Source organism: Brassica oleracea, chromosome C3, assembly GCF_000695525.1.
Source record: "Brassica oleracea var. oleracea cultivar TO1000 chromosome C3, BOL, whole genome shotgun sequence".
Lineage (NCBI taxonomy): Eukaryota > Viridiplantae > Streptophyta > Magnoliopsida > Brassicales > Brassicaceae > Brassica > Brassica oleracea.
This window is the reverse complement of record NC_027750.1, coordinates 31,525,813-31,545,542: the sequence shown is the minus strand read 5'-3', so window position 1 is coordinate 31,545,542 and position 19,730 is coordinate 31,525,813. Positions and strand designations below refer to the sequence as shown.

At 39.0% G+C, this 19,730-nt stretch overlaps 4 protein-coding genes across 4 annotated transcripts; 1 reads left to right on the top strand and 3 right to left on the bottom strand.

The window, feature by feature from the left end:
- Positions 1-5,871: 5,871 nt before the first annotated feature.
- On the bottom strand, positions 5,872-7,842 carry LOC106331357 (GDSL esterase/lipase At2g04570). Its single transcript, XM_013769692.1, has 2 exons — positions 7,412-7,842; positions 5,872-6,722 (listed from the first exon to the last, which is right to left on the bottom strand). Exons 1-2 carry the CDS (start codon positions 7,784-7,786, stop codon positions 6,036-6,038), a joined length of 1,062 nt encoding a protein of 353 aa, XP_013625146.1. The 5' UTR covers positions 7,787-7,842; the 3' UTR covers positions 5,872-6,035.
- A 1,840-nt stretch (positions 7,843-9,682) lies between these two features.
- LOC106331360 (protein-tyrosine-phosphatase IBR5) lies at positions 9,683-11,577 on the bottom strand. Its single transcript, XM_013769694.1, has 5 exons — positions 11,184-11,577; positions 10,657-10,756; positions 10,485-10,542; positions 10,203-10,309; positions 9,683-10,115 (listed from the first exon to the last, which is right to left on the bottom strand). Exons 1-5 carry the CDS (start codon positions 11,424-11,426, stop codon positions 9,844-9,846), a joined length of 780 nt encoding a protein of 259 aa, XP_013625148.1. The 5' UTR covers positions 11,427-11,577; the 3' UTR covers positions 9,683-9,843.
- A 2,667-nt stretch (positions 11,578-14,244) lies between these two features.
- Positions 14,245-17,111, top strand: LOC106331355 (3-oxoacyl-[acyl-carrier-protein] synthase, mitochondrial). Its single transcript, XM_013769690.1, has 14 exons — positions 14,245-14,501; positions 14,570-14,799; positions 14,900-14,998; positions 15,074-15,145; positions 15,221-15,307; positions 15,440-15,591; positions 15,681-15,761; positions 15,844-15,877; positions 15,961-16,027; positions 16,109-16,185; positions 16,283-16,343; positions 16,426-16,508; positions 16,597-16,668; positions 16,742-17,111. Exons 1-14 carry the CDS (start codon positions 14,387-14,389, stop codon positions 16,901-16,903), a joined length of 1,392 nt encoding a protein of 463 aa, XP_013625144.1. The 5' UTR covers positions 14,245-14,386; the 3' UTR covers positions 16,904-17,111.
- LOC106331359 (ribonuclease Z, chloroplastic) lies at positions 16,909-18,663 on the bottom strand. Its single transcript, XM_013769693.1, has 7 exons — positions 18,179-18,663; positions 17,869-18,102; positions 17,707-17,802; positions 17,505-17,618; positions 17,372-17,440; positions 17,217-17,291; positions 16,909-17,135 (listed from the first exon to the last, which is right to left on the bottom strand). Exons 1-7 carry the CDS (start codon positions 18,557-18,559, stop codon positions 17,046-17,048), a joined length of 1,059 nt encoding a protein of 352 aa, XP_013625147.1. The 5' UTR covers positions 18,560-18,663; the 3' UTR covers positions 16,909-17,045.
- Positions 18,664-19,730: the final 1,067 nt, after the last annotated feature.

The window sequence follows — 19,730 nt, the reverse complement described above, 5'->3', positions numbered from 1 at the left end:
TGCCTTGGTTACCAAGTGCCTCGGTCATCACGTCATGTAAAAGCTTCAGGGTGTTTTCCGCTCCTTGATCTTGTGGTCCTTCAGTGGAACGGTTCTGATCTGGCCTTGGGTGTGATTGAACGGATTGATCATGTTGATGTCTCTGTTCCCAATTACGACTTGGGGTAATACTCGCCAAACTGTCTTCCCTCACTCTAGTCCTGTTACCGTACACAGGAAAAGATCTTGTTCTCTGCAGAGGGCTCCTATCGTGTCCAAACATCTCACTAACGCCATTTCCATCACCCTGATCAGATCTGTAGCCCAATCCTCCGCATGTCCAATCCATACCCTCTCCCCATATCCGACCTCGTCCATCATCACCTATCCCGCAATTAGCCATCTGCACACAATCAAAAGGGTAAGTCCTATTCCTATTAAACTTATTATGGGAAGCGGCTGGTTTCCTAAACATCTTTTTGCGACTCCTTTGACTCGATAAAATCGTTAAAAAGCACTTGTGTCACGCATGGACGAAACCATGCTCTGATACCACCTCTGTAACACCCCCGAACCGTTCTAGGCATAGGCCGAACCACCGGCCAACAATCAAACAAGAACATGACCGACGACCCGACCGTCTACCAAAGTCCGGGAGCACTACATGATGGGTTAACGGGCAATCCAGCCAAAAAGTGCAATTCGTAACTAAGCCAGGCCGCCCACTAACACGTCCCGTCAGACCAAAGCCTAAGGCTTCTCAACCTGTACTCCGATCTGACGTTGTGTTAGCTTGGACAAGCTAATATCAGAACAACAAGGCAATTACACAAAACATTCGCTTTATTTATTTTGTATATTGTATGGTTCGAAACACACAACATAATATACAAGCGGTGGCATGCCAAGAAAGCGAAAGTACATACTTATAGTCTAAAACGCTTTAACCAAAAAGATGCAAATCTACACCAGCCAGCCTAGCCTCCCGCGACCTCTACAAGCTCGCTACTGGTCACCTGAAACAACAACGAGTGAGGAGTGAGTAATCTAGCATTACTCAGCGGTTCACCTAACAACACAATTCAATAACAATAAGCAATATCAGAAATACGCAGCGGTAAACGATTGCAAGATAACTAGCATTATGCTAATTACAAGCTCATCACCAAACTCAAGCTCGACTTAAACCAGGTTTTAACAACCCGAAACACGATATAATATATATATAACAAACTCGGGCCCTGGTGACGTTATGTTCCTCCTTCACTATCGGCAATATCCTATCTTCCTACCACAAAGGCCAGAAGAAGGAACTTTCGACCGACCGCAGCTCACAGTACTTCGGGTCACCGCGCGACAGCCCACAGTCCTTCGGGTCACTGCCACATTACACCGTCGTGTAATCACTCAGCCATAGGCCATGACCCCGTCTATCTGAGTCTTCCCGATCCAGCGAATAAGGGGTTTCCTTGAACATGCCGGGTACGAGATCTGAAGGAACACTAACTCACCCCAATATGCCTAGCATTGTGGGTTACACAAATGTTGTCGGCCAATATACGATTAATACTAAACCCGGTAAAAATAACACAAGGTTTCAAGTAATAATCACAACACAATCAACCACATTCCAGAATCTAGCATAAAGACTAATTCCAGAATACCTAACTATCCACAAATTAGCAATATCATCTAAGCATTCCGCATTCCCTAATCAACCTAACCATTAGCATGCTACTACGGTTCTCAAACAATAACAAGCATGCCATCAACTCAATCAACATAACCTCAATTATTCAAACCGTTACTTAGTTAGACCCGATCACCTGCCATGATCCAACTTCCAAGTAAGGGGACCCTGCATGAAAACAACTCAACAATCAATCGATTATAACTCACAGTTTTTGGTTGACCATGGCATTGACCCCAAACCCAACTTCTGCGATCCGAACCCTTCCTCGACCTTCTCAAGTAGACCCACGTCCAGAGTGATCCTGAACTGGTCTCCACTAGAACTGATCTCTCTTCACTTGAACAGAACCTTCTCCAGGCGCTGACTCAAAATCAGCAGAGTAACTGTTCTCGATAACTGCCTAAATCGCTCGAAAACTATCGAAACTCGATCTTTCTTTCTTTCTTTACTTTCTCTCTCACGTTTTGAACTGACTTTCAAGTGTTCTGAATGTGTTCAAATGAGAGAGGGTCGTGGGCTATTTATAGGAAACAGCAACCAATCAGGAACAAGCCGTGTGGCAGCCCATGTGTCGCTTTGCATGGCCCCGGACGCATGCGCGGCGACACCTCATGCTCCACATGGCTGGCTGCATGTCTCAGTCTCATGCAGGATGACACACCCACGTCCAGATGGCCAGCTGCATGACTGAAGTGCATGCAGGTCTACACACCATCTCACACATGGCTGGCCGCATGCTTCGGTTGCATGCATCGCAACACCTCGTGCTTGACCGTTCCACCTCGTGCTCCACATGTCTACTTGCATGTACAGGTTGAATGTACTGCAACACCTCCTGCTTCCCTTGACACACACACTTCCAGTAGCTTGCCACCACGTCCTGATCTCATAGATCGAGCCACCTCGAGCTTCTCGGTCCATTCGTCCAATTTTGGCCTTTCCGGTGAATTTTTCGTCCCGCGATCAATCCCAATATTTTTCGACGCCCGTTCTGATGATCTGATTATTTTAATAAACTCCAAATGAATCCTTACTTGATGGAGAATATTTCCCGAGTTTTTGGCTTCTTCGAAAAATTCCATAATACCGAAATTAGGGTTTTTCGCCCAATTTTCGATCTTCCTTTTGTGCTTCCAAAAGTGTCATGCTTCAAACGTCCTTTGAGTAAATATACCACATTGTCTAACCATTGTCTAGTGGGATACTTGACTCATGGTTCAGACAAAAACAATCTGATCGTCCGCGACTCGACCACCCAAAAGATACTCGACCATTTTCTTCTTTTTTTATGGGTTTCTACAGGGTTCCATGCTGCGTCGACGTGACAGGAGATACCCTACAGTGGTGGTGGAGTACGATCGGTTCTTCTTGCTTGGGGCCGGACAGGGGAGGCCACACATGGTATATCACCATCGATTTGAGCATCCTGTCATTCTATGGCATCCTTGATCGCTTTAAGGATGACTTCTGAACCTTCAAACACATGACCATCAAAATACAGTTTATTTCTAGCTTTCCATAGATTCCAGCAAATCCAGGGCCATAACGGAACACGCAGTCCCACTAGAGGCAGAGAAATCAGTTTATTTGCCTCCGTAAACAGAACATTAGTGGAGGGAATAGATGCGTAAGGCCATGATTGAAAGGGAGCAAGCTCCCAGACTCCTAGCGCGAAAGGACAGGAGACTAAAACATGGAGATCATGCTCATGCCCTCCGCAACGCTTGCATACAAAGGGCTGCATCCCTCGTCTTTCGAGGTTTGAGCTCACCGGGATGGCCTTATTCGCCACTTTCCAAAGGAAATCTTTTAATTTCGGTGACGTTCTATGGTTCCATATTTGTTTCATCCAATCCCAGCCCAGTAGTTGATTGATCTCACTTTGCTTATGTGCCATCGCAAGCCCATACCCTGACTTGGTGGAGTAAGACATTGTTTTATCTGATAGCCAAACTATGGTGTCCTCCACTTGGGTCGCGCTGGTGATGATCTTGAGGATCGTCTCCTCACACTGAGGTAAATGCAACCGGATTCTCTCAAAACAAAGATTCTTTTCGAGAAAATAGAAATAAGACAAGATATATGAGCAAGAAATCTGCCAAAGGAATCCCAGTTGTTGGTCAATGGGCATAACAGGTCTCGAACATATAGAGACTCGTTTGTTGCAGTTGGAGGCCCGACTGGCGCCTCAGGTGAATCCAAAGAGAGCCAATTTGTTGTTACAATGTCTACTACAAAAGCTAAATACGTGGTACGTAGTGGGAGGGAAACCAAGGAAGTCATCTGGATTGAGGAATTGTTGCAGAGTTGTGTATTGGTCAAGGTGGTGTTCATGTACATAAGATAGCCAGAATGTCATACTAGGACAAAGCAAATAGTTGTAGGATTTCATAAGATCATGGAGTTAATAGCTTCAGGAGAAATCTTATTGCATAAGGTATATATATCGAAACATGCATCTGACATGTTGGCCAAACCTATTACATGGGAGAAATTGAAGCGATGCTTTGATTTATACCTTGTTGGCCGTTGTGAGAACCAAAGTGGTTCCCTAAAGGATAATGGGATAAATGGTTTTGGAGACATTTTTCATTCATATAGAGTTTAGCAATTCTAATGGTGATATAAATTTTGGTACATTATTCTTTTTATACTTAGAAAAATTCTTTTTGTATTTAGAAAACACTCTTTTAGATGTGGAACAATTTTCTATGGAAATTATTTTTTGGGATTTTTTTTAGGATTATAGATACATGTCTAAGAACTGTAAATTACTATATGTTTCTAAAAGATCTATGTTTTTTATGTTTCACATAGTATTAATAAAACATAATAAATTTTGGTTATAAATGTATTGTTTTTAGAATTAGTTATTTCCTAGTACAATTAAGTTTTTTGAAAGTTTATAATTTACCATTATTAATAAATAAAATTTACACATACAACTTCAAACATGCACATTTTTAAAACAACCTTTTTTTTCTAAAATATATTAAACAATTATTTAATACATATAAATTTTATAAATATATATTACTATTTATATAAGATAATTTTTTTAAAAAAAAAAAGAATATCTGCATGGGTGCGCGAATCAAGTTCTAGTTCTTATTAAAATGTGTAAAAAAAACACGTTGCTGAATCTCATTGGTAGAGGTGGTAACATTTCGAGCCGGAAAAGGGTTCACGATGAAAAATTTCCAAAATATAAAAATATATTAAGACCACGTCAAACATATAACTTGTCCGTTTCTTACAAGTTTAAAAAGCAAATCGAAGTCTCCGAAAATTTGTAATGTTGAATTCGTCAAACTTTTAGGGTCCTTAAACTTGCAAATACGGTCATAGAACTAGATCACAAAATAAATCAATGCCCAAAGTCAATTATATTTTCTTTGTTCACACGTAATGTTGAAATTTCAAATATGACATGAAAATGACATAAAGGAATTTCATAGGCAATGGAGAGGGACTAGAAAAATATTTTGGTAGAGGTGGGGAATTGGAAAGGCCACAACCAAATGTTCCATTCCGTCGCCATTTTCATTGGGCCCTCACGGGTTGGCACGTTAAGGAATGCGGTTGAAAAACCTCAGCCAATCCCACCCCACTTAAGATTAGTGGTACAGTTGGCTGTCCCGCAAGACATCCAAAATAAGAGTTGTCACAACCTGCTTTGTTACATGAGCACGTAATTTGTGAAAATTAATATCTGTGATAAGGAAGCTAAGCATAAAAGTCAAGAAAAGCATAACTTACAGTTCTCTATTCTTGTTCAATCGGAGACTGATGATCACATCTATTCATATCAGCTTGTGTCTACATTTTAAATGGCACTGAATAGTGTAAAACAACTATATTAAAAATATACAATCAAAAAATTTAATTTCAACTATTAAAATCTTTTAATTTCAAATTTTTTTTTACAATAGTCTAGATTTAGCCACGAATCAAAATGTGACTATCGGTTATTTGGTTCACGATGTTTTGTGACATTTTGTGACTAAATTTAGTTACGAAACGTTTGCGACTTTTCGTGATTTAGTTAGCCAAAAATTGTCACAAAAATTGTTACTAATGTATAGCCATGTTTTGTGGTTTTTCGTGACAATAGCTGTTTTTCTACTAGTGAATACCTAATCAAAAACACATGAGCTCTATTTTTTGTCTACTAAAATAAGCTATATATAGGCACACCATAATACATAAAGAAACATAGGTTACGCTATTTAACACAAAGCAAAGTCTAATTTAATACATACAAAGTGCATAATTTATTGGATCAAAAATACGGGAAGCAAGCCCTATAGACACCCTAATAATAATATTACTCTCCTCCGTTGTCCAGACACACACATATAAATCATTGCAGGAAGTGAGAGAATGTGTCGTTCATGAGAAAATTGGCCATGATGCGATGAGTCTTCTGTGTTGGATGAAATGAGTCCCAAAACACATACTTGTCTGCGTTTGAACATGTGAATGGGTTATTCCTTTGGCAACTATATCCCATCTCGAACATCCCCGTCGCACAGCAAGCCGCTGCGGCCACCTCGAACCCAAAAGAGGAAGGGTTCTTGATGATTCGCATAAATGGTTCATAGGGATTTGAGAAAACGAGGACGGAACCCGAAAGCTCTTTGCTCAGCTTCTCAACAAGCCTCTCAAGCTTGCCGTTGAACTGGACCGCAATGTCGTTAAAGCGTCCAACGCACTCCCCTCCCGTGCCAATGTTGGTGGCTCTCTCTAAAGGCATGCATCCCATTGGAGGCAATCCACCTAGTGAAATCTTCCTAGCGCCAAGTCCGTGCAGCTTCGTCACAAAGTCTTTGGCGATTCCAGCTAGAAAATCTTGGTAAAGATTGACCGAGTATTGAGAAGAACGTCCCGGAAAGGCAAAGTAGTTCTCGAGGAAGTCGTTGGTCCCTATGCTTATGAGGTAGAGAGAATTGGTTATGGTTTCTGTGGCTCGGTCTTTTCCTTGGTATGCTTCTAGTTTTGTTTGGTATTCTTTGTAGTATTCAAGTTGTTTCCACAGTGGAAGAACCGACTAGAATCGCCATCAATGGAATGTAATTAATAGATTGTATGAAAATATGTAAAAACAACATCTTCTTATAAATAATATTATCGCAAACTCTTATTTCTCAAAATTTACATCCAAAGACGAAATTATTTCATATATAGTATTTATTTATTCGTTTGTAGTAGGTGTTGTGTTTTTAATAAAAAACTATACTGGACCCCTCTTTTAATAATAAATATTTAATAAAAATGAATGCTATGTATCTCCTAGGCAAAAAAAAAAATGTCGTCAAAAATCAAACATTTCATTTTTTTTCTTCATATACATCATCAGAGTTAACATAATTTGTGCGCATATATTTATATAGACATTTTAATGATAAAATACAAAGCTTTGTTAGATTTACGATTTGTAGTATTTATGTTTAATTTAACATATTCAGACCAATTTAGATAAATTTTAATCGATTTTAACTGATTTACAACAATTTAAACCGATATGAATTATAGAAGTCAGTTTCGGAAAATTGTTTCAGATACGACCGAGTTATCACTAAGCGGGGGCTCTAGGCGCCCGGTAGACCGATTTTTAGAACTTTAATATGGTACTGTGTCATGAATCATAAATACTGCCTATTATAAAGACGTGTTGTTACGTAGAGTAACCAATATTGTCGCATAATTCATAAATACAAGGGAAAGAAAAGTCCGTACCAGCACATCAGAAGTGGCGTTGTCGTAGCCGGTGGCAGCAGAAGCAAAAGTAACACCTGTTGCAAAATCTGAAATGTTGTAAGAAGGATCCAAGTATGCCGGAATTGTTGGTTTGAGCCCTATGGCTTCCGACATAAAATCCGTCGCAATCTTTCCGTTACAAAACCTCCCAGTCGGTTTCCCACCATCAAAGTCCCGTCCATATGGCTCAAAGTTGCTTCTTGCGACCGTTGGGATATAGTTGTTGTTACCCGCATCAACGGTTGAGTCGCCGAACACGATGACCGCGGGTATTTTACCGGCAAACGTTACTGCTAGCGACGAAGTTATTATGAAGAAGAAGAGAAGTGTGAAAAGACTTTTGAGGTGTCCCATAGTGTAACTTGTGTCTTGTGATTTTGATTGTGATGGTGGGATTCAATGAGCTTGCTTGTCTTTATAAGAAAACATGAGTGTTTGAAACTGTGGTTTCATTGAATAAGGAGAGGTTTGTTGTGTGTTGAAATTAATGCTGAGAAATTCTGGTGAGACATTATTATTTTCAGCATGATCTGTTGTTTGTTCGTTTGCCGCGCCATCAATACTAGTCTTTTACCGTTGGACTTCTTTTTTTGCTATTCACTTTAAATATTTTAGTTGGACCAAGTGGAAATGTTGATATATTAATTCTGCAGTTAGGTTTCACTTTACAAAAGGAATGATCTATCGTCCATACCTAAATGATATATTGATTAAAGGCTTGATTAGCATCTTGTTGGGGGAATAATATTCTAGAGGATTTGATTGCTGGCAGCCCTTGCTGCTGTCACGTCTTCCTTTATGTCTGATACCTCTGTGCCTTGACAGCACTAACATCAGTCGTGATGCTTTTGGGTTTGTCTCCATACTAGATAACCGCATCTCCATTTCGAAGTTGTGAGCAAAAGAAGATGAGACTTTTCTAAATAGAAGGTGCTCCCTGTATTAGGCGCTGCCAAGGCCATAGACATATCCTTTTTAGCATAAGATGTCTATGAAGTCAAAGCCAAAACAATCAAAAATAGAACACATCAAAAGAATCCAAACAGGACACATTACAAATATATTGATTGTAATAATAAACAGGCAAAAGACACATTAACATCAGATCTGAAACACATTCTGAACAGAACATATTGAAATAATCAAAGTCTAACTCTAAGCAAAACATAACACATCAAACAGATTATAAAGAACACGTACACAAAGCAACATAACACATAAATTTGTAATAATCAAAGCTTAACTCTAAGTAAAAACATAACACACCAAACATATATGTACTCGTACACTAACAAATGAGTATGCAATAACCAAAGCTTAACTCTAAGCAAAACATGCAATTAACAACTTCTATCTATGATTTTAATACTAAGCAAAACATAACAATATTGTAATACAATCTAACCTTCAAGTAGGCTTTGTTTAACATGATGCGAGAAGAAGCTGATGTTGCGTTTGGATTCTCCGATGATCCATAGTTAGAAATATCTGTTGCTTCTATCTCAGAGTGAGTGACGCGAGAGTTCTTAAGCTAGGTAGTCCACAAATGTCTTGTATTTGCGTGTGTGTCTTCCAGACAAGCTCAATGTATGTATGGTGGTGGTTCTTTAACTGTCTCAACCATCTCAAAAACAAATCTAAACAACATTAGAGATAACAGATATTTAAAAGAAGAAAAATATATGAAATGATACCATGTTATATTCAATTCGTGCAAAGGACCGAGGTCCTACATTATACTTGTAACCTCTTTTACCCATATGGTTTTGTTGACTAATGTTCTATAAGATATGTCCAGTCTTCGTCGTCAATGTACTTTGGTTCCTTATTTTACCTCTTCTTTTTGCTAATCCTTTTCCCATCGGTGTGCTAGCTATGCTGTATAGTGAGGGTTATGTAACTAGAGCCATGGGAGTGCTAGCTATGCTGCAGCCCACGAACCTCCAGCCCACTTGCTAAGCGACCCATAAAGTTCTAGCCTACTAGAGTCGACAAGATCGCTGATACTGCATGGTTCTTATGGTGGCTTGCGCATTTGCTTCTACATCAATATATCACTTCTTTGAAAGTATTCATGTTTACTAAAGTTCCTCACGGTGAATGATGAGAGGTTTTGCTAAGTCCGTACTAAATGAATTCAAGGCTTAATTAAATATTGAAGGATGATAAGACAAAAAATATTGGATGTCTCAGCTTTATTTGATTTGAAGGCTAAGACAAACAGACGAGATAGATACATGTAACAATAAGGATAATGAAAGATGCTTCCTTTTAGCAAACAAATATAGATGCAAAACACCAAACCAACAAAGATTCATCTCACATAATCTCTCTTAAGCATGCACCAATATCCATTTACACAAAGGAAAAAGAAAAAAGGAAACCAGTATGTTTTTTGGTGGAATTTGGTTTCAAGAGCCTTCCATGGTAATATCATCGCCGGTAGTTGGCTTTGGTGGAGCAGCTCCAAAAGTGAACCCTTGAGGAGGGATACTTGAAGCAGGGGATGAAAATATAGAAGAAGCAGGAGCACTGTTGAACACAGGGACTTGCGCTTGAACGTTATTAACCTTTGGGAAACCAAACCCAAATGTTGGAGGATCGTTGAGACTCATGGCCGACATCATTCCTTCTCTTGATCCGAATACGGCCTGCTCAAAGGCCTCCAGTTGTTGGTAGAACTCTGTGCGGATTTAAATAAAAAAAAAAAAGCAAATGAGAATTTTTTACTTGCTTAAAGATCCGCAAGTGTGAGTTAGTTAGTACTTGCCTGGAGATATGTCAGTTGTGGGTCTTCGTTGCTTAACCCACTGATGACTCTCAGCGAGTCTCCACCCTTTACGTTTCATCAAGTACGCTATAACAACCGCTGGTGATCTGTCAAAATAATCGAAAAACATCGATAAATATTAACTTCAAAAAAAAAAAAGGTTTTCAATCGCTAATCACAGAATAAAAGAGTCCTACTACACATAATAAGTTAAGAAACCACAAATCTATCAAAGCATATGATTTACAGTTGGAGTATACGAGAATGATAAATGATACTCACCTGCTTTTCCCTGACATGCAGTGCACAAGAACACGTGCCTTGTCCGTCTCACATTGGTCTACACAGTAAAAAATCAAGCAGAACACAATAGATGGTGGATCAAAACCCCAAATAAATAAATAAATAATTTTTAAAAAAATCAACGCTTTTGAGGTGGGAATATGAATCAAACCTAAGAACTTGATAGCATCATCAAATTGCAAGACTTTTTCATCAGAGAGGCCATGATAAGTGAATGAGTTCCTGTATAGATTCTGGCACATAGGAACCGTCTGTTCCAACAAAAGAAAGCAGAATCAATACCAAAAACATATAACTTTTGCTTCGATGTTAATGTTCAATACCCTCAAGAAGTAATAAACTTAGATCACTGAAGATCATATACTCTCTTACGGTCAGTGATTTACCAAACTAATTCAATAACTCGGTTAAGACTAAACCAATTTCATGTTTCAGTTGAGATAATAAAACCAATCAAACACAGCTAAATTCACAGCCTTTAACCTAATTAAGCTTAACTCTATTACGAATTAAACAGATACATAAACTCTCTTACGGGTCAACAAACCAATTCAATAATCCGGTTAAGACTAAACCAATTTCATGACTCAATTAGAGATCAACCCAATCAAAACACAGCTAACTTGTCAACCTTTAACCTAATTAAGCTTAACCCTAATATGACAAAGAGAAACTCACATTAAGAATGCGAGAGATTCCCTGAGTCTTGAGAAGCTCAGAGCGGGAGGCGTTGTCGTAGCTCCCTAGGAAGAGAAAATCCGGCAAGATCTCAGACGGAAAAGCGCTGACGTGGACTTGAGGAGCCGGCACATCGGAGGGATCAGGCATACGGTGGCCACAGATTCCACAGACTTCTCCTTCCTCGTACTTGTGGTAATGCCCGCAAAGCGAACAAGGGTTCTCCCTCTCTCTCTTCCTCATAATTCAAACCTAGAGATCCGATTCAATTAGGGTTAGAACGTAGACGAAGGTTTTTGAAGGGGAAGGATCGGGGGAAGAGTGAAGGAGGAGTTTTGCGAAGAGAAGAGAATAAAAATATTACAGAGGGGCTTTTGTTTGTCCTCTTCTTCTCTGACTCTCTGAATTTACGCCTAAATACGGTTCGGGTAGAAACACGCCACGTGGTGTTGGAATTTATGTAAAATCTAGTGACACTTGTGTAGTTCTGTAAGAAAAGTTAAGTTCCTCAAATTTACATTTATTGCAGATTTTACTTTTTTTTGTTTTACAAACTCTTTTCCTTTTTCTTTTCTTCTTTAACTTTTTCTTGTTTTTTATCTGACAAAAATAATTAAAAAAAATTATGGGTAAAATCAGGAAAATAAAAGAGACCAAAAAGGATATGAGAGATAAAACTTTTTCTTGTTTTTATTTAACCTTTTCTTGTTTTTATCTGACAAAAATAATTAAATGCTACCACTACTTTTTCAAAGAAAAATGCTACTACTAGCACAAAAGACACAAGAGATTGGTTAGGTTAAAACGAATTTAGAGACAACAGAAAATGATCCTTCACACAAATTTTATATCAACAGAGTCTGCATATAGTGAAGTTCTAAGTAGTTTTTTTGGATATAAAGTTTGGTGCCTTAAATTTATAACAAATTGTAATACATGTCATTTTGTTAATTACTACTAGATTTTGATACATGTGAAATAAAATTTAATTAAAGAAAATACAAGTCAAGATATTTACAACACCACCTATATAAATAAATAAAAGACACAAAATTAAATTAATTCAAAACAAGAAGAAAGGTGAGAGAGAAAATTATTCTCTCGAGAGTCTCTCCTCTCCACCGTCAAAAACTCTAGAACCGCCGCCGGATTCTCCTGCTTCTCGCGGTGGTTGGTGACGTTCCGTCTCCGGTCACCGTGGGACAACGATTTCGAGTTCTCGTTCCAGCCTCTACCCTTTGCGGTCCCTGCCTTTTCTCTTCTCCTTGCTCGGATGCTCTGGATTTCTCTTCGAGATCTAACAGAATTCACGGGAGTCCTTGGCTTCTCTGGAGCTCCGGCGAGAAGCGACGAGTTGTGGGTCTCTCTGGGGCCTTGATTTGACTTGGATACTCCGATTGTGCTCGGATCTGGGTCAGATTCGAGACCCGAGTCTCGCCGGGATTGTGCGTCGCGTCGCTGCCAACGCTGTCCTAGCCTCTCCGTCTCGCTCCAATCGCCTTCTTCCTCAGCTCGTTTCAAGGTTTGTTTAGAGCTTCTCTTCTCAGCTCAGATCTGAGTGACATGTGGTCTCGAGGCTTGCCACAGAGAACCTCTTTCTATAGGTTGAGAGCCAACCCCATAGCGTGCTTCGGCGATCGTTGTAGCTTCCCTTCTCGCTGGTTGATGTCTAAAGGTTGGGTTTTGAGGACGACCCTCTCCGAAGGTGTCCTTGCCTGAATGTGGAGTTTTCGATCCCCTCTTTGCCCGCCTGTTGTTGTGGAGTTCTCAGTCAACTCTATATGTACTTCATGTTCCCTTATTGCATATCTCCGGTTGAAGCGTTTGTGTCTTCCCTTGATGGTTCTTGCCGCATATTGTGGTCGCGTGGCCGGTTTGAGGAGCTTGTTTGTACCGCCTACGTTTGACTGGAGCTTGCTCTTCATCTTCAGCGGTGGACTGTCGGGTTTACACTTCCACTCTCTCCCGTGTTAGCTGAAGGCTAGTTTGATCGGCGTCCTCCACATGTGGTGCCCGGAGCCGTTGCCAGCCGCCTCCGTTGAAACCGCTTGGAGCCACCTTCCGGTGAGTGTTCGTCTGAACGGCCTACAGCTATTCTCTTGGTTCCTTTCGGTGATCGAGAAGTGGTATGTTTGGGAAGTCATATGTTGTTTCTTGTCCTAGTTCACTTATTAAGTTCATGGCTTACCTTCATCGGATTGCTTTGATCTTAATCTTAGTTCTTAGGGGTTTTTTATTTTTTTTGCGGCCCTTAAGAACATAATGGCTTTATAAGCAAATTTTGGTTCAATCACAATCGTAACCAAACTTTCATTCGCTGCAATGATATTTACATTCTTAGCAAAAAAAAAACAAGAAGAAAATCTCTAAATATTTAAAATATGAAAAAGTTAATCAAAAATCAAATAAAAATAAAAATTGAAATTTTATAATATCAAAATTTATTTTGTTAGTTTACTTTAAAACCAATTGTGAAGTTTATAATATTATGAATTGTAATTACAAGTAAATTATAATTACAAACTTTTGGAATAATCACATTGAATGGGTTTGGTTATACAAATGTGACATTGAGACAGACTCTCTATTGCTCGTTGAGAGATGTTGAATAGAGAAGAAGAGGTCTGGCCAAGGATGATGCCCATTATTCAAGAGATGAAAACCTCATTGCTGGGCATAATGGAGGCTGAAGTGGTTTATTATCCTAGAAGTGGTAATAAAGTTGCAGATAGAATAGCGAACGAGACTACTACATTTATGTCCTTTGTCCCTAAGTTGTATTCTATTTTGCATGTCTGGTTGTTTTTTTACGTGGAAGCTGATAAGTATCTTCTAAGACATTGAGTTAGTTAATGATAAGTTAATGTTGAGTTAAAAAAAAAAAAAAAAACATGAACTCAAACAATTTTAACTTCGCTTATATTTCGTTTTTTTAATATCAAAACACTTTAAATTAATAAAGGTACAAATTGAATGACTTCCTGTGGGGGAGTTAGCGGTCCTACTAACCAAGAACCATTCTATAGTTTGCAATTATTTGCAGTTGCATAGTTAACATTCCTGACTTACCGATTGATTGGTTAAACCACCGGTTAACTAAACAATCTAACCGTTCTCTTCTTATTCAAGATAAAAAAAAACTTCCCTGCTCCTCTTTGTCGCCGTCGTATCCAGCCGTCATCACCGTCGTCTCTGCGCGCGAAATGGCGACCTCTTTCCTTCGCAGAAACTTGAACACTACTCGCTTCAGCTTAAACCGCTTTATCTCTACATCCTCTTCTTCTTATTCTTCCCCACATCGCCGCGTTGTTGTCACTGGTCTCCGTCTCCTCCAAAATATCTTTACATATGCGTAAACTCCTCTGAATTAAACTTTGTTGCTTCAGGTCTAGGAATGGTGACTCCACTTGGACGAGGCGTGGAGACGACATGGAGGCGTTTGATTGGTGGAGAAAGTGGGATTAGAGGACTGACACCTGATGATCTCAAGATGAGTTCGTTTGATGAAGAGACAAAGTTGTATACTTTTGATCAGCTTTCCTCTAAAGTCGCCGCCTTTGTGCCTTATGGATCAAACACAGGTGAATTTGATGAGGGTCTTTGGTTAAACTCCAAGGTATCTTCGCTCAACTTCTTATCTGATGTGGTTTGTCAGATATATTCACATGTATTTAAAGGTAATGTAATGTTATAATGCATTTTTTGGATCCCTGAAGGCAATTGCGAAGTTCATTGGATATGCTTTATGTGCTGCTGATGAAGCCTTGAGAGATGCAGAGTGGTTACCAACCGAAGAGGAGGAAAAAGAAAGAACAGTTAAGTATGAATGATTTACATCTGCCATCTTTATTTTTGTTTCTTATAGTTTTTTGGAAATTTGGGAATATCAGGGAGTCTCTATTGGCGGTGGAATCGGAAGTATAAGTGACATTGTAGAGGCAGCGCAGATGATTTGTGAAAAGGTTTAGACATTTCCCTTGTCTCTATTGGCTCATGAAGTTTCTGTGTATCACATCGTGACGATTATGGTGATGCAGAGGCTGCGGCGGCTTAGTCCCTTTTTCATCCCAAAGATATTAGTAAACATGGCTTCGGGTCACGTTAGCATGAAGTATGGATTCCAGGTGTGTTGAAGTTTTTTGTTTTACTTTTTATGATAAAAACAGTCTGAACATCTTAGGTTATGAAACAAGAGTTATAGTTCTCCCATTAGTAGAAAACAGTTTGCATATCATTGCCGCGCTTTTGAATATTAGGGGCCAAACCATGCTGCTGTGACAGCTTGCGCAACTGGAGCCCACTCTATAGGCGATGCCACTAGGATGATTCAGTTTGGAGATGCAGATGTTATGGTAGCAGGTGGAACTGAGTCCAGCATTGATGCTCTCTCCGTTGCTGGATTCTCTAGGTAACTAACGCGCTTTGTGTGCTTCCATTTAAAAAGTCTCTTGCTTAAGGCATATCGTAAATCATTGTTATTATCTTTGCTCTGTCCAGATCAAGAGCTTTGTCGACTAAGTTCAATTCATCACCGCAAGAAGCTTCACGGCCTTTCGATTGTGGCCGGGATGGTTTTGTGTGAGTTACATTCTTGGTTGTTTATTTGAAAGAATCTGTTTTGGAGATGTTGAGGTCATACCTTTTTTTAATTTTGTTGCAGGATAGGGGAAGGCTCAGGGGTTATTGTACTGGAGGTGAGACTCTAAAGTCATCCCCTCAGCTATTTTCTTGGTTTTAATCTAAGAATCTCTTCTGATTTTCTGGCTATAAACAATAGGAACTTGAGCATGCAAAAAGACGTGGAGCAAAAATTTATGCTGAGCTTTGTGGATATGGGATGTCAGGTTAAGCTCTCATACATTACAGTAAAAACAAAGTAAAACACATTTTGAGTTTTCATAAGAATGAATCTTGTTGGCATTTAGGCGATGCACACCATATCACTCAACCTCCTGAAGATGGAAAAGGAGCTGTTTTGGCCATGACACGTGCCTTAAAACAGGTACTCCTAGGATGGTTTCTCTTGATCGTTTATGTTTGTTTTTTTTTTATCGGTTTGAATTCTAGTGATTTGCCTTTTACTGTCCATGACTTTTCAGTCTGGTTTGAGTCCAAATGAAGTTGATTATGTAAACGCACACGCAACATCTACCCCAATGGGTAAAGAAGATTGAAACCTTTTGTTTAATTAATTCTATTTAGTTTTACAACTCCGTGTTAACTCTTGCATCCATTTTTCAAGGCGATGCTGTGGAAGCAAGGGCTATCAAGACCGTATTCTCTGATCACGCCACTTCAGGCACATTGGCTTTCTCCTCCACCAAGGTTAAAAAAAAATGCCTGGTGATGTTATTGTATTAAGTAGTAACTGTGTCGACAATTAAATAAGAGTTTGCTTGGTTTGACTTAAAAGGGAGCTACTGGTCATCTTCTTGGAGCAGCTGGAGCTGTAGAAGCTATTTTCAGCGTTCTTGCTATACACCACGTGAGCATTCTCATTTCATGTCTTCTTGTTTAATGATTGAAGGTTTGTAACCTAACCAAAAAAAACTTTGTAGGGAGTTGCTCCTCTGACGCTGAATGTCAAGAATCCAGATCCCATCTTCGACAAGAGTTTCATGCCTTTAACCACTTCGAAAGAGATGCTAGTTAAGACTGCGATGTCGAACTCTTTTGGCTTCGGTGGAACAAATGCATCTTTGCTCTTTGCCTCAATCTAAAGTCGGCATGGCAAAAGTTTTGTAACAATCTTTCTTCAATTACAATGTTGCATAATAGAATAAATTTCTTTTCATTTCTCCTAGTTAACTTACATTCGTTGATAAAGATGGGTTTCAAATCACACTATTGCTTGCAACTCTTTCAAGAATATCTTGACTTAAATCCTTCTGTAAGAGGAATAACTTTTGCGGACACTTTTGATTGCAACTTGAGCACAGCTTCACGAATTTCCTGCTCATTGCAACCACAAGTATACATGGTAAGGGATAAAAACAACTATACTAAGAACATGAATTCAAATGAGATGATCACCTCTATATTGTAACGTGATGAGAAATGCGTTAACAACACAGTTTTGCTCCGGATCCACTTTGCATTCTCAATGATCTGCAATATGCTCATGGAAGTTTCCTTTTTACAGCGTAGTTCTATGAATTGTTTGAACATAAAATAAGATCGATCATTACCTGAGATATATGAGTGTGACCGAGTGCCTGCGCATGCTCATTGCTAAAACTTTCATCCAAGAAGGTAGCCTGCCAAATATATTAAAAGCTCAGAAGCTAGATTCGTTAATAGGATTTTTAAGTAAGCAAGCACCTCGGTTATAAGCACTTTAGCCCTCAAAGCATCAGCGTTACGAGGGTCAAGCATATACTCTGCAGTTGTATCTCCAGTGAAAGCTATCTCAGGGGACAATATCATATCTGTAATCTGTAATTAATTTCAACATAAAATGTTTATTTTCCCCCCCTTTTTCACATCAATTGGCAAAAAATATTGACTTCATAAGAAACAAAACCTCAACGCCAGATTTTTTAATCTTTTCGATCTGTTTGCCTTTAAGGTGACCATACTGCTTCTTCAACTTGTTCCTAACCGAGTAGATAACATAGCCCTAAGAGAGAGCCATTATTAGACCATTAGAAAAGAAGCAGTAGGTATAAACGACATCGTCTAGTACCTGGCTGGGTATGACGTGGTGAGTTGCAAAAGGTCTAACGACAATGTCATTGCGCAACTCATATGTCTCACCAACGCTGAGTGGAATGAGTTCAACGTTGAGCTCGACTTGACCCATAGTCCTGTGAATGTCAAGTAGCTTCTCAACATCTTCTTTAATGGACGGCGGCACGAATATCTTAGGCGGCTCGAGATTGTATAAGCCACGGCTAGCTACATACATCGGTAAACCTCCCTGAGACAAGAACCATCATCAAAACCTTATCCATTCAAATAACTGAATCTTGAACAGAGAGAGAGAGTGAGCTCACGATGTGATCGAGATGCGCGTGGGTGATGAAAAGGAACTTCTGCTGGATGGCGCGTGACGGACACCTTCCGATGTCGAAGACGCATTTGAGCTCGGGGACGATGACGCAAGTCTCGTGGCCGCCGACGGAGACGCCCTCGATTGCGTAGCCGTCCAATTCGACGACTTTGCGGTTCACTGCGGCGCGTGCCTTGCGGTACTCTTCTTCCTCTTCGATTGCTCGGCTGATGGAGGAGAAGTAGCCGGAGACTCTGAGGGGGGTCACGAAGTTGGCGCGGGGGGTGTGTATAAGGTGGTGAATCGGTGGAGGGCCGAGTCGATTGGCGAAAGGGAAGATTGGTGGTGAGATCTTGGAAGGTGAGATTGGAACCGAGAGCTGCATTTTTTGGGTGTGTGTATTGGGATAGAAAGGTTTTGCAGAGGTTTTTTGGGTTTCTTCTCTTTTGCGCTGACAGTGATGAGGGAAACAAAAAAAAATGGATAGGGAAGAACCCAAACCAAACCGAGTTTTTTTCAATCCCAAACACACATCGTTTTTTTTTTTTTTGGTGGAAACCCAGACCAATATTTAAATCTGTTATTTATATATTTAAAAAGAAATATCATTAAATCAATTTTTTAAAAGAAAAAAGACACACAATGAAAAATATTCCTTAAATATCAATAATTAAAAATAAAAATATTATTTATTTTTTATTTAGTGATTACAATTTATGATTTAGTATTTATGAAATATGATTAGGGTTAAGATAATTTAATTTTTTTTTTGTCAACAAGAAAATTTAATATATTTATTAATTTAAATATACTATTTGAAAAATGTTGATGATAAAAATAAAATGTTTATTTTATAATATTTGAACTATTTAAAAAGACTTTAAGTAGATATTAATTCTTTAAAATTTTGATATATCCAACACTTAATTTTATTAAATTTAGTTTTTTTTTTTAACAACTTCATTAAGGGAAAATGAACCAAGAATCAATACAAAAGATAGAGATCACTACGAAAACACAATCCAAATACTCAACCTATACAAGGTCTATGAGCAGTTCGAAGTGGCTTCTTTCAAGATTTTTTGATGCAGGCAGGCTGATCTTCCTAAAGCCAGAAACGAATTGAATCGGCCATCACGAAGGACACTCCTTGCAATCTCTCTAGCTATCTGATTCGAGAAGATATATTTTGTTTCAAAAACCATTGACTGAAACAGCAAGCATAACTCCCGTATTTCTCGAAGAAAAATGCTGAAACGAGACCAGTCATTCAGACGCTTAACTGCCTCAATTAAATTTAGTTTAAATACTAAAAATATTAATTAAACATTAACCAATGGAAATTGGACTAAAATTGGAAATATATTTTGGTTTAAAGATTTTCTTTTACAATAATCAAAACTCAATTGATCGCTTACCTAATCAGAACCAAACATAATTGTTTGGATTTAAATTTTTTTTTTTTTTTTTTTTCTAAACCGAGTAACCCGAACCGAACCGATCTGAATTTGGACCAATACCCAGGCCTAGACCGTGTGTTAGACTGAGGGAATAGA

What these genes read in the sequence shown, in the direction of transcription:
- LOC106331359 (XM_013769693.1), bottom strand. Translation starts at nt 18,559, where the DNA reads ATGCAGCTCTCGGTTCCAATCTCACCTTCCAAGATCTCACCACCAATC. An exon ending in ACCACGTCATACCCAGCCAG is followed by an intron (nt 17,803 to 17,868) that starts GTACTAGACGAT and finishes GCTCTCTCTTAG; the next exon opens with GGCTATGTTATCTACTCGGT. An exon ending in GTCACACTCATATATCTCAG is followed by an intron (nt 17,292 to 17,371) that starts GTAATGATCGAT and finishes AGCATATTGCAG; the next exon opens with ATCATTGAGAATGCAAAGTG.
- LOC106331355 (XM_013769690.1), top strand. Translation starts at nt 14,387, where the DNA reads ATGGCGACCTCTTTCCTTCGCAGAAACTTGAACACTACTCGCTTCAGC. An exon ending in GTCTTTGGTTAAACTCCAAG is followed by an intron (nt 14,800 to 14,899) that starts GTATCTTCGCTC and finishes GGATCCCTGAAG; the next exon opens with GCAATTGCGAAGTTCATTGG. An exon ending in TGACACGTGCCTTAAAACAG is followed by an intron (nt 16,186 to 16,282) that starts GTACTCCTAGGA and finishes ATGACTTTTCAG; the next exon opens with TCTGGTTTGAGTCCAAATGA.
- LOC106331357 (XM_013769692.1), bottom strand. Translation starts at nt 7,786, where the DNA reads ATGGGACACCTCAAAAGTCTTTTCACACTTCTCTTCTTCTTCATAATA. An exon ending in ACGCCACTTCTGATGTGCTG is followed by an intron (nt 6,723 to 7,411) that starts GTACGGACTTTT and finishes TGGCGATTCTAG; the next exon opens with TCGGTTCTTCCACTGTGGAA.
- LOC106331360 (XM_013769694.1), bottom strand. Translation starts at nt 11,426, where the DNA reads ATGAGGAAGAGAGAGAGGGAGAACCCTTGTTCGCTTTGCGGGCATTAC. An exon ending in TGCATGTCAGGGAAAAGCAG is followed by an intron (nt 10,310 to 10,484) that starts GTGAGTATCATT and finishes TTATTTTGACAG; the next exon opens with ATCACCAGCGGTTGTTATAG. An exon ending in CACAACTGACATATCTCCAG is followed by an intron (nt 10,116 to 10,202) that starts GCAAGTACTAAC and finishes AAATCCGCACAG; the next exon opens with AGTTCTACCAACAACTGGAG.